Source organism: Arvicola amphibius, chromosome 12 (genome assembly GCF_903992535.2).
Source record: "Arvicola amphibius chromosome 12, mArvAmp1.2, whole genome shotgun sequence".
Taxonomy (NCBI): domain Eukaryota; kingdom Metazoa; phylum Chordata; class Mammalia; order Rodentia; family Cricetidae; genus Arvicola; species Arvicola amphibius.
In genome coordinates, this window is record NC_052058.2 from 14,110,705 (window position 1) to 14,123,804 (window position 13,100).

General features: G+C 44.0%; 1 protein-coding gene across 1 annotated transcript; it reads left to right on the plus strand.

Annotated features, from left to right (window-relative positions):
• Window positions 1-1,783: 1,783 nt before the first annotated feature.
• On the plus strand, window positions 1,784-12,895 carry LOC119827233 (histone H3.3A). Its single transcript, XM_038348670.1, has 4 exons — window positions 1,784-1,913; window positions 3,399-3,549; window positions 4,837-4,990; window positions 12,255-12,895. Exons 2-4 carry the CDS (start codon window positions 3,422-3,424, stop codon window positions 12,381-12,383), a joined length of 411 nt encoding a protein of 136 aa, XP_038204598.1. The 5' UTR covers window positions 1,784-1,913; window positions 3,399-3,421; the 3' UTR covers window positions 12,384-12,895.
• The last annotated feature ends 205 nt before the right edge of the window (window positions 12,896-13,100 follow it).

Consider the following 13,100-nt stretch of genomic DNA (forward strand, 5'->3'; position numbering starts at 1 on the left):
TATTCCCAGAAAAAACCTGTGGGCTGCCTTCACACAAATATTACTACTTCCGTGTTACAGATGGACACTTTCAGAGAGCCCACCATCTCCATGAAGTAGTTCACCCGACACAGTACTTCCATCCCTTAGAAATATTTGCTTAATGTCAGGAATAAAGCATGGGAAAACCTAGCAAGCATACAAAGAGTACTATCTGGGACACGTTAGCACTTCTTGAAGATATGATTGACTCAATTGATATGCAACAGCCTTCTGGGATAAATCTAGCAACAAATATTTTAGTTTCCTGAAAACAAAACAAAAACAAGCAAAAGAAAAAAGAATGCTTCTTGGCTCAAGCCATAGGGCTTCTTCACTGGCGGTTCCGTGCAGGCTTTTTTTGCATATGTGCTTTTAGAATAGTGTCGCAGATTGCATGTGTTCATCAAAGCAACACTTAACACTCATTAAATAATAATGAAACAGGAGGCCTTGATTATTTTGTTTCTCCTGGGTTTGTTCTTAAGTGACCTTGGACAAATCCAATTCTTCTCTCCTATCTGATACCACAGATCTGTTTCTGGATAATGTTTATGAAGAGACTGCTTTGAGAGGTCATCTACGAGATTTATCTTCTTCCCTACCCTCTGGGATCTTCATGACTCTCCTACCGAACGTCTTCACACATAGTTTTAGAGCCTGGTCAATACCATCTGGGGGATGTTTGTGTGGCAGTTAATGAGAACTTCATCTATGCAGTGCTGCCCTAGCCTCCTGAGCAGTGGGAAAGCGGGAAACATAGCAAGCTCTACAGCAGCTTTTCCTTATACCTGCCGTTTTCAGCCTCTTACAACTGACAACATTAAACTACTATGTCACGCGATTTCTTCCTACAGCAACCCTCCCACTGTGAAGCGGTTCAAAGGCCCACTCTGGCGGGCCTGGCAACCGGGCCCTGGCAGCTACACCTGTGCTGCACATTGTTTCAGAGGCTTACAAAACACAGCCATCTTGCATCAAGAACGTCGCGAGGCCCAGGGAGAGAGGGTGAGCCCTGTCCCTCGGCCCCGGTGCCGCCACCGGCGAAGCGCTGGCAGTTTCCGCGCTGCCCGGCAGGCTGCACCTGGCTGCCCCGCCTCCCTCGGGCAAGAGTCCGCGACGACCAACTTGTCCTCAGGCGACTTGGCCCCGACCCTCCGGACGTGCCCGCGCTTGGCCGAGAACGAAAGCGGGAAAAGAACCGCGGGTCCCCCGCCCCTGCCGCGCGGCGCGGTCCGAAAGTGGGCGCGGGACTCTCGGCTTCCACTTGCCAGCTTCCTGCTCGGGCGCGTTTTCAACTGGGGCGCGGCGACCGCCGGGCCGCGGCCTTCTCCCCGCCCCCACGCGGGCCGGGCGCCTCGGGGGCGCGCGCGGGGGTGGTGCCCCTCCCCCCCGCAGGCCGGGCGCTGGTCCGCGGCCTGCGCCGCCCTCCCAACCCCCCACTCGCCCCGCTGCACCCCAAAGCCGGGCTTCGGGGGCTCACGGTGGCACTCGCACCCGGCGGGGAGGGAGCGCGAGGCGGGGACGGACCGGGGCGGACGGCGCCTCCGCGAGCCCCGCGTCCCCTCGGCGTGTCTTTTGTGTTTGTACACACCGCGAGAGGCGGCGGGAGGAAGGGGCGGGCGGCGCGCGGGGGAGGAGCGAGCGCGCGCCAGCGAACGAGCGCGCGGGGGGAGGGGCGGGGCGGGGCGCGCGGGGGGCCTGGGCGGGGCCGAGCCTTCCCTCCATTGTGTGTGATTGGCTGGCGCGCGGCGCGGGGCGGGGCGGCGTGTGTAGGGGGTAGCCTCGGTGTCAGCCATCTTTCAATTGTGTTCGCAGCCGTCGCCGCGCCGCCGCCGCTCTCTAACGCCAGCGCCGCCTCTCGCTTGCCGAGCTCCAGCCGAAGGAGAAGGGGGGTAAGTTTCTCCGTCTGCCCGCGTTCCCGGAGCCGGGCCCCGTCCGCCGTCGGTTTCGTAGCGGGCCGCGGAGGGCACCCACAGTCCCCCGGGCTCGACCCGCAAACTTTTTGGCGCAGAAACGGAGATGGGGAGCGAGTTTCCCTCTCCCTCGGGCGGCGGCGGCGGCTCCCCCGTCTCCGCCTCAGCCCAGCGGCGGCACCGCCGCGGTGCCGAGCCTGCTCGCCCTCCCGCGCCGTGGGCTCCCCTTTCTTCGGTGAAATCCCGCCCGCCTCCCCTTCCCGGGACCCCAGACCTTCACCATGTCCCGCGCGAGCCCCTCAACTGCCGCCTGCGGGTCCCGGGCCGCAGTTTTTCGGGCGCGAAATGGGTAAAATCGCCGTCGCTTCCCACCCCGGGCTAAGTCGCTTTTTGCTGCCTCCCCACAGTTGTGGCTGAGCTTCACCATCTTGTCTCTCTTCTCTGGTCACCGACCATATTTTTCCCCCCCGTTTCTCTCTTCCCCATTTTAAAATGGAAGGAAGAAAAGATTTTAAGAACATTTTTTTGCCTTTTTTGGAGAAAAAGAAACTTGATGCATATGAAATTCAAAATAACAAAAAAAGAACTTTTCAATTTTTGTGGCGAGCGGCACGTGGCAGGGGATGGGGTATTTTCGAACGATTTGCTGTTTGTCTGGTTGGAAGGGAATCGGATACGTTTTGCAATTGTTTCCATTTTGTGCTAGTCTTGGGGAGCCGAGTCGCTTGCTGCTAGCGCGGGGCGCCGGGGCCGAGACGGGCAGGTCGGGTACCCGGTACCCAGGGACCCGGGGGAGGCAAAACCAAAAGTTTATGTGGTGCTGGGGTGGGCCGGGCTGTCGGTGTCGAGCGCTAATTAAGTCTGGGTGCGGGGCAGTCGGCTTCCATAGCGAAGCCCGGGAGGACGGGCTTTGTGGAATGCTCACTGGCAATAGCTGTTGTTCTTGTCTTTCGAGACGCCTTTTTATCAACACAACCGTAAAGATAGAAACCTCAAGAATGTTTTCAGATATTTACAGCAATCCAACTGCCAAGCGCGGGGGGGGGCGCGAATGGGGGGGGTGAAACCTTTTTCTAATTTTTTTTTTTACTGTAATTTGACTCGACCTTTTTTTCTGTGGTTTGTGGCTTCGTTCATTTGACTTTGTGATCGAATGTTTGCAGACGTTTCTAATTTCTACTTTAATTAAAAAAATTGAATCAAAACCTATTGGAGTGGTCTCTCTGGTTTTGGCCGTTTGTTGCTTGGAATTGGCATTATGAGTATTAATGCTGACAATTTTTTCTAGTTTGTTTTAAGTCATATTTGGGTAGTAGACCTGATCCGTGCCCTTTCAGATTAATTATATAACAGTTTTTTTTTTTCTCCTCTATACTGATTAGTGGGTGGGGGGGCTTCAGGCAGGAAAATGTGTATGTTTTAGTTGAATATGATGGGGTTTTTTTGTTTTTTAAATGCTGGTAGGTAAGTAAGGAGGTGCCCATACCATGGCTCGTACAAAGCAGACTGCCCGTAAATCCACCGGTGGTAAAGCACCCAGGAAACAACTGGCTACAAAAGCCGCTCGCAAGAGTGCGCCCTCTACTGGAGGGGTGAAGAAACCTCATCGTTACAGGTATTTTTGAAAGGGGTAGGAAAAAAAAGTGTCTTAACAGTATGTCCATGCACTTGAACAAGAAGATGGGTAGGTAACAGTCGTACTTTTTGCTTTGGGGAAAAGATATTTCTCTTAAATACTACTGCTAGTATATGTATTTATATGTATGTATGTTTGTGGATACGTGTAACTTGGTATCAGGTTTTATTGATAAAATTTTGAAGCTGTAATCCGATCTAAAGTCTAAAGGGGCCCAGTACCCAACTGATAATAGAGCACATTAACACTTTAACTAGCCATTATTATATTTTTTAACTAGTAAATGGTTACTTTTGTGTATACAATGAACACATGTATTTTATATACGTAAATGATTTTGTATGTATGTTTGTATGTATAATTTTTGTGCGTGTGTGTACAAACATATTTTTCCTAGATTGCCCCTCATCACTTGTAAAGTAATAACTTGCCTTAGGGAGACCAGTAAAGTTCCCATTGATCATAGTTACTTGGTTTTTTTTTCCCTCCTTTATTACCTCATTTTATTTTGATGTAAGCACTGTTGTTAAGGACATCTACCATTAGAGGGCACAAGTTGCCTAAATTTGCATAGGCAGATTTTACAGTGAAGAGCTCATACAGTAAAAGAAATATTTGGAGGTTAAAAAAATAGGGCAGTGACTTAATTTTAGAAAGTTTTCTTCCATGTGGAAGAAACAATGTAAAATCAAGTTTTCAAACGTAATCATAACTGCGGATAGAATAGTGGGGATTGAATACAGCTGTGTGAAGTGAGTTGTAGTAAATTACGTGGGCTAAGTCTTTTAGGATGTTAAATCTAAGGCACAGATGGGGCAAAGGAAAGTGACACTTAAACACGGGAGCGTCTAAGCCATCTTTATTGCCAGCCTAACAGCAAATATGTTCTCAAGCCTTGTTTTTTTAACGGCAGGGTTCCAGCTAACCTGGGCTTGCCTGAAACTCATTATGCAGATGAGGCTGGTATCGAGCCTCCTCGGTGCTGCAAGCATACAGTACCATATTCAGCTCAAAGTTGTGTAATATTTAGCTCAGATGTGTGTACAGGTAAAAATGAATGTAGGGCTTGATTAACTGCCTTTTTTTAATTTTTAAAAGTGATCTTTCTCTTAAAAGAATTAAATATTCAGATCATAAAAGTGATCTGTGAAATTCAGTACTGAAGACTAGTTGAGCGGTTCATTCTTTGAAAATTTGCTGAATTACTGCTTTTCTGTGTGTCATATGCTGATTTAGTAACAACTTCTGTAATGTTAACTTTTGAAGGCCTGGTACTGTGGCACTCCGTGAAATCAGACGCTATCAGAAATCCACTGAACTTCTGATCCGCAAACTCCCCTTCCAGCGTCTGGTGCGAGAAATTGCTCAGGACTTCAAAACAGATCTGCGCTTCCAGAGTGCAGCTATTGGTGCTTTGCAGGTAAGCTGACGGGTGGGGAAAACCCTTGTTCTTGTTAGGATTTGTATCAAGAGCAATTACACATCTTTTTTGTTTTCGTGTAGCTTTATTGTTATAAGCCTACGAGATAGGCTATGAGGTGTGATTTACTGTTGATGAAATTTAAAGGTTAAATGGTTCAAGGTAGCTGGGTAGTCGTGGCCTTTAATCCCAGCTCTTGGAAAGCTGAGGGAGACTGATCTTTGAGTTCAAGGCTAGTCTGGTCTACATAGTGAGTTCCAGGACAGTCAGGGTTACACATAGAAAACCTGTTTTGAGAAACCTAAATAAATGGTTCAAGGTTATGCACATAAAAATTAAAATCCTAATTTAATTCTAAAGCCTGATGCAGTTGTGGCACTTAATTTTTTTTTTAAGCATTGCATTAAAAAGCATGCTTAACTCTAGCTTGGTTTAAGGATGCTGCAGGACATTAGGACAGAGAACTAGAATTCTATTTGTTGTCACTTTGGTCATTAGTGACAAAGAAATGTCTTCACGGATGTAAAGAAGCAAATTAGGATGTAGTTTAATATGGGTCTGTAAAGTAACATGGACTGAACACTTGGTAGGTTGAAAGGAACTATAGAGTTCAAATTAAATAGGAAGCATAGTGTGAATTTAACCTTAGGTCTAATGTTGGGGACAGTGTTCTGGAGATAGTTGTGTATAAAATACTTCGGACAGGATTAAAATGTGAAGTTAACACAAAAATACTTGACAAATGTATAAGTATAATTAACCTTGTTTCTCAAAATATGATAAAAATGAACAGCAGCACGCTCAGAAAGCATGGGGTAGATTGCTGGGCGCTACTGCGTGTCACCATTGGAGGATTTTCAAGGTTGTTGTTGCTGTCCTAGCTTTTGCTTTATATATGATAAATGGCTTCCACTCCGGCATATAATTGGTTGAGCTGTTTCTGTAGTTAGGCTAAGCTTCATTTGATTGGTCAATTCCAGGAATAGGCATCCATTAAATCCATGGTAGATTGAAATGACTGAAATTTCAACTACCAGAATCCCCCCCATACTGTTCCTTAGAATTTTATTTATATTTTAATAGCTGCTTATAAATTCTCTGAACAAATCACAATTTCTGAGAACCCTAAAAGGACTAATGGCTGTTTTCTAATTACTGTTAGTAGACTGTGCCTAACACATTACTATACTTGGAATCCAGCCTTTATTATTATCATCCTTACATGCCAATAATAAAGCTTTTTCAGTTGAAATTATTAAATATGTTGGTGGGAGAACACTTGTCTTTTTAAATTAATTCATGTGTAAATGTCCATTGTCAATATTATTTGGTTACATAGTTACCAGTAAATGATTTTAAGCAAAATGTGCACTTTTTTTTTAGTGTCCTTTGATTTTTGAGTGAACTAATTTTTTTTTTAATTTAGGTTTATTCTGAAATAGCCAGCTGTGTAGTTGAGGGTGACCTTGAACTTTAATTCTCCAGCATATACCCGAAGACGGATTACAGGCATGCTCTACCATGTCTGCTTTACATGGTGCCTGAGATCAAATCCAGAACCTTGTACATAATAGGCAAACTCCACACACACACACACACACACAGGGTTTCTCTGGCTGGCCTCCCAAGGGCTGGGATAAAGGTGTTCGTCTCCACTGCCCAGCTAGCCAAGCTCTCTTAACCAGTCACAACCCCAGCTCAAAAGAGGGATCTTTATCATCCAGTTGGGTCTCGAGTTCTAGGCCAGCCAAGACTACACAGAGTGAGACCCTTTCGTAAGATAACTAAACCACAGGATCTTCCTTCTGAGTTTTTTGTGTATGTGTGCGCGCATGCTTGTAGATTAGTTGTAAGATTATAGCTCCGAAAGTGTTAGAGATGCTACATAGTAGTCCTGTTCTTTATCTGTATATGCAAGGCCCTAGTACCACAAGACAAAATCATTTGCAGGTTGAAGTAGGATTTAGAAGCAGATAGGATTCCAAACAGCACTTTAATGTCTCTGATGACTCAACCTTTATAATTCCAGCACATGAGAGCCCGAGGCACGGGTGTTGATACAAATTCAAGGCCAGCCTGGGCTATACAGTGAAACTTTGTCTCTTAAAAACAAGTTACTCTATTTTTGGCATTAGAATTATACAGTTTAAGCTGGGCGTGATGGGGCTTGTTGGTCTGTAATTTTAACTCATGAATAGTGCCAGGAGGGTTATTAGTCAGCATCAGTGTGGACTACATAGCTAGTTCAAGACTAACCTGGAATAATACATATTGTCATTCTGTCTTTTTAGAAGACAGGCATGATAGCGTGTGCCTTTTATTCCAGTAATCCCAGAAATAAGAGAGTAAGACAGGCAAATCTTTTGAGTTTGAGTCTAGCCTGGTCTGCATAGGAAGTTCATGGCAGCCAGGGCTATACAGAGAAAGAGAAACCCTGTCTCAAGATTCCAGGACAGGTTCCAAAGCTACAGAAAAACCCCATCTTGAAAAAAAAACAAAAAGATTGTAGGCACTGGGAAGATGCCTTGGTGGTTAAAAGCTGTTTTTCTTTTATTTCCCATCTACATCAGGCAGCTCACAGCCACCTGTAACTTCAGTTCCAGGGGATCTAATACCCTTCCTCTTTGGCTTTTGAGGGCACTGGCATGAATGCATGGGTGTGAAGCAGGTACAAGCAGGCTCCCCACACACCTACACATAACAAATTAATCTTTTTAGAACTGCATCATTAACTTTTAAAAATAGCTTCTTTGTCAACCTTCCCCAACATTCCAAGATCCCTAAAACTGGATGACTTCAAGTCCTATGTATTAGTTGGGTGGTGTTGCTTTTGTGCATTGCACAGTACTTCATAACTTAGACACACAGTAGCATTACAGTGGTAAAGGAGGTGGGACAGAGCAGTGTGCTTCTGTTTTGTAGTCCGAAAGGGAGCTTGAACCTAGGGTCTCCTGCTTCCCTGGTAAGCACTCTATCTACACTGAACTATACCCCAGCTGCCACCTTCTTTTTCTTCCTCCTCCTCCCACTCCTTTTTTTTTTTTTTTTTCTTTCTTGGGGCAGGGTCTTTCTGTGTGGTTGTGGTTATTGAACCTAATAAGTAGACCAGTCTGTCCTTTAACTCACAGGTCTGCCTGTCTGCCTGCCTCTGTAGCATAGGGATGAGAATCATGCATCACCATGCCTGGCCAGCTGTTTTGTGAGGCACAGTCTTGTCTTGAATGTGCAGTTCTCTTGCCTTTAACTTCCTGAGTGGCTAACTTAGATTGCTGGCTTGTACTACCAGTCCTGGCACAGTATGTTGTTAATAAAAGTTTAAAATTTATGAATTGTGTGTCAGGTGTGATTGCTCATGCCTGCATTCCCTGAGACTGCGGTGCTGTGGTAGGAAAAATCTATGCATTTAAGATCAGCATGGGCTAGAGTGAAACACAGCCTCAAAAAAAAATGAAAATTGTTTACTTCCAACCTTCTCCATTTAATGTTGAGATCCTGGTTAGCAGTGAAGGAAGCTAGGTTGAGAGCTGTGGAGATGACTGCACAACTAAAGGGAAGGAATATAAACAGCTCAGAGAGGTAGATGTGGCTGATTGGGAATCGGCGATGGAATGCTTAGCTTTTACCCTAAATGTCAGGGAACTTGAACTAAAATGTTTTTATATTAAGAATGGACAGTTTTGAAACGAGTCAGTCGTAAGTGTATTCAGTGTTACAGATTAGCTGTGTGTAGTGGTGCACACTTTTAATCCCAGCACTCAGGAAGCAGAGGCAGGCAAATCTCTGAGTTTGAGGTCAGCCTGGTCTTCAAAGTGAGTTTCTGGACAGCTGGGGCTACACAGAGAAATAGTCTGAGAAAACAACAGAAAATGTTATAAATTAATATCATAACATGCTTTCTGCCATTTCAAAATTGCATTCCTTGAGTTGTAAATTAATGTAACAGTATTTATTTAGTTTGATACAGAGTCTTATTGTTTAGACCTGGCTGGCCTGGAAGTCAGAGTTCCTGCTCTGGACTTTCTTTTTTTTTTTTTTTTTTTTTTTTTTTTTTTGTTTTTCGAGACAGGGTTTCTCTGTGGCTTTGGAGCCTGTCCTGGAATCTGGACTTTCTTTACAGGTTTAGTGCTAAAGGGATTTAGGAGCATTTGGTAAAAGAATTGGGAATATATGTGTTGTAAGTTCAGTAATCTTCCAGAACACAGCTCTTAGAAGCAAATAGTCTCAGAAATCTGACACCTCTTCGTTCCTAGGAGTTTGTGCTACCCTTCACAGACACATTCATCCAAATGCTGAGTTAAACAAGATAAACTGATTTCTTACTGAGAAACTTCTGTTGGTTTCTACGTCGTAAATTCCTGAGAGCAGGCCACAGTGTGTTGTACTTAGTTCACTGTTGTTTTGCAATTGTGCATGTGCACATGAAAGTCAGGACAAATTGGAGGATTTGATTTTCTACCATGTGGGCTTCCAAGAATCAAATTCAGAGTGTCAGGTTTGCCAACAAGCAAGCCACTACCCACTAAGCCATCCCACTAGCCCACTTTCTAGACTTTTTACTTCACTTGTAGAACAGCCTAAGAATGAGTTTCTGAACAGTAAAGATTTTGTTTTTGGAATATATAAGATATGAGTGAATTGTACAGAAAAGAGTTGGGGGGGGGGGTGCTATACTGTGAATCATGCTTATCCCCAGAACAGATTCTGGTCTTCGAGACAAGGTTTCTGTTGTATAACAGAGCTCTGGCTTTCTTGGAACTCAACTCTGTGGCCTTGAACTCACAGAAATCCACCTACCTTTGTTTCCCCAAGTACTGGGACTGAAGGTGTGCACCACCACCTGGCTTCCCAGAACAGATTTTTGTTTGTACTTTTGAAGCAGGGCCTTGCTAAGTTGTCCAGGCTAGATTTGAATATGTGATCTCCTGCCTCAGCCTCAAAAGTAGGTAGAAGCCTGAACTAGTAAGCCCAGCTGGAGATTTAATTAGGGTTAGGTATAAAAAGCAAACCAGCAAACACTGAACATCTATCTATATGGGAACAAAGCATTACATGGAATGAGATCTCAGCAAATTAACTGAAGGACAGTAAAGGCTGACTGATAACATTGTAGGGCCAATATGAGTGCCAAGTAACTGGGGTATAACTTAATTACCAAGAACATATTCCTCCAGGGAGGCAGATTTTTATAGAAGTGGGATACTAAGGATTCCTTAAAGGATAAAAGTAGGGGCTGAAGAGAAAGCTTGGTTAAGTGCTTATCTTGCAAACATGAAGGCCTGAGTTCAATCTCTAATATCCATGTAAAAAGTTGTCTGTGGTGGTAGATGCTTTTAAATACTGACACTAAGTGGAGGTCAAGGGAGAGGGGAGCAGAGAAAATGTATAGTACAACTAAAACAATTAAAAAGAATCATACAAAATAAAGGGTAAAGAAAGTAAAGCACTCGACCTAAATTTAAGTGTGTGTGTGTGTGTGTGTTACTAACGGGCTCAGTGGATAACCTGCCTAACCTGGTTGACTAGTCCCAGATTTCCGAGACAGACCTTGTCTCAAAAAACGAAGTTGAGACTGGAAAGATGGTTCAATCATTAAAGTGTTCCTCATACACGTGTGAGGACCTGGGTTCAGATCCCCAGTATACACTGAAAGTGGGACACAGTGTCTATCATCTCAGTGCCGGGGAATTGGAGATAGAACTTGCTGACTTGCCAGCCTAGCTGAATTGGAGGACTCAAGTTTCAATAAGAAACTATGTCTCGAAAAATAATGTAAGAACTGACAAAGGCACCAATGTCCATCTCTGCCTGATGCACGCAGGCAAGTGGCTCTTGAGGGAACAGTACCTGAGGTTGATCTCTGGTACACACAAACCTTCCCTCCCAAATCCATACATAAAGAAAGGACAAAAGTATGAATGTGCTCCACTGATAGAGCACTTGCTCAGCATACACAAAGCCCTCTTCAGTACAGTCATTTGTAAAAATTTTCCGTGTGTATATTTTTTTTAGCCATATTCCTCTTCACTTCCTTGTTTTTGTTTGTTTGTTAGTTTTGTTTTTTTTGAGACAGGGTTTCCCTGTAGTTTCTAGAGCCTGTCCTGGAACTAGCTCTTGTAGACCAGGCTGGCCTCGCTCACAGAGATCCACCAGCCTCTGCCTCCCAAGTGCTGGGATTAAAGGCGTGCGCCACCACCGCCCGATCTTTGTTAGTATTTATAAAGTAGAATCTTGGTCTTGTTGTGGGAAGTATTGGTGAAAGGGGATGCCACTAGGCTGCACTGTACTCCGATTCTACCCTAGGAGCCCTAGAAACGTCTTTCAAAATGAAGCCATGTGTGGGGGGGGGGGGGGGAGAGAGAATGTGAATGCTAATATGCCATTCAAAGGATAACCTGCAGTAGTTGGTTGGCTGCTTCTATCATGTGGATCCCAGAGAACAAATAATGCCAGCATTTGTGAGTTGTAGGCTTTGGGTTTTCTCTTCCTTACCACATTACATGACAAGTGTCAATGAATGGTTCATATTGCTAGCAAGTTTTGGGTGGTAGGATGAATAAGAAAATACCCCGGGGAATCTTAAGTGAAATAGGGCAGAACAGGGGGCGGGTAGAGACAGGATCAGCATTCTAGAGGGCACAAAATGCCATTGTGCATTAAGGATTTGGAAGAAAGTACTTTGGAGCTGGTTAAACAGATAAAAGTAAACTAATCTGTGATGTATTCTGGAACCATTAAGTACTCTTGTAGAACTGAAGAAAGGACAAACTGGGCGGTGGTGGCGCACGCCTTTAATTCCAGCACTTGGGAGGGAGGCAGAGGGAGGTTTTGGCCAGCCTGGTCTACAGAGCAAGCGCCAGGACAAGTCTACAAAGCCACGGAAAAAAAAAAAACCCTGTCTCAAAAAGCAAGAGAAAGGGAGAGAAAAGAACAAAGAGCAAGGTGCTGAGTTCAGCCCTCACTCAGCACTACAAAGTATAAACAAGAAGGCAGACGGGATATGTGCTAGGGACTTGTTCTCCGTATTGCAGCTGCCATGGTGTCCCTACTGAAGAGATGCTGAGCTGCATATAATCCCTTTGTAAGGCGGGAATGTTAGAATTGGTTTCTTTGACGTGTCTTGGTGCTTTGTGTGGTTTTGGTAGATTTTTTTTTTTTTTAGTGTGAACATTTGATTATATTTAAGTTTTGATTAAAAAGTAAGTTTTTAAAGGGTTTTACTGTATGTGTTGGAAACAATAGTAATTTTTCTTTATTGTTGTTGCAGGAGGCAAGTGAGGCCTATCTGGTTGGCCTTTTTGAAGATACCAACCTGTGTGCTATCCATGCCAAACGTGTAACAATTATGCCAAAAGATATCCAGCTAGCACGCCGCATACGCGGAGAACGTGCTTAAGAGTCCACTATGAGGGGAAACATTTCATTCTCAAAAAAGTTTTTTTCCTCTTCTTCCTGTTATCAGTAGTTCTGAATGTTAGATATTTTTTCCATGGGGTCAAAAGGTCCCTAAGTATATGATTGCGAGTGGAAAATAGGGGACAGAAATCAGGTATTGGCAGTTTTTCCATTTTCATTTGTGTGTGAATTTTTAATATAAATGCAAGATGTAAAGCATTAATGCAAGCAAAATGTTTCAGTGAACACATTTCAACAGTTCAACTTTATAACAATTATAAATAAACCTGTTAAAATTTTCTGGACAATGCCAGCATTTGGATTTTTTTAAAATAAGTAAATTTCTTATTGACGGCAACTAAATGGTGTTTGTAGCATTTTTATCATACAGTAGATTCCATCATTCACTATACTTTTCTAACTGAGTTGTCCTACATGCAAGTACATGTTTTTAATGTTGTCTGTCTTCTGTGCTGTTCCTGTAAGTTTGCTATTAAAATACATTAAACTATACCTGCTTTTGGTCTTTATTATTAACCTTACAGATACAAATTTAATATATAATGATTTGCTATATCTCCTATGTCTGAGACAACTCTTTGAGGCCAGGCAGTAGTGGTACACACATTTAATCCCAACACTTGGGAGGCAGAGGCAGTTGGATCTCTGAGTTCAAAGCGAGCCTGGTCTGCAGATTGAGTTCTAGACAGCCAAGGCT

Excerpts from the sequence above, each read along its gene's own strand:
- LOC119827233 (XM_038348670.1), top strand. The coding sequence starts at position 3,422 with ATGGCTCGTACAAAGCAGACTGCCCGTAAATCCACCGGTGGTAAAGCA. Across the intron at positions 3,550-4,836 it reads AAGAAACCTCATCGTTACAG|GCCTGGTACTGTGGCACTCC; the intron begins GTATTTTTGAAA and ends TAACTTTTGAAG. Across the intron at positions 4,991-12,254 it reads CAGCTATTGGTGCTTTGCAG|GAGGCAAGTGAGGCCTATCT; the intron begins GTAAGCTGACGG and ends TTGTTGTTGCAG.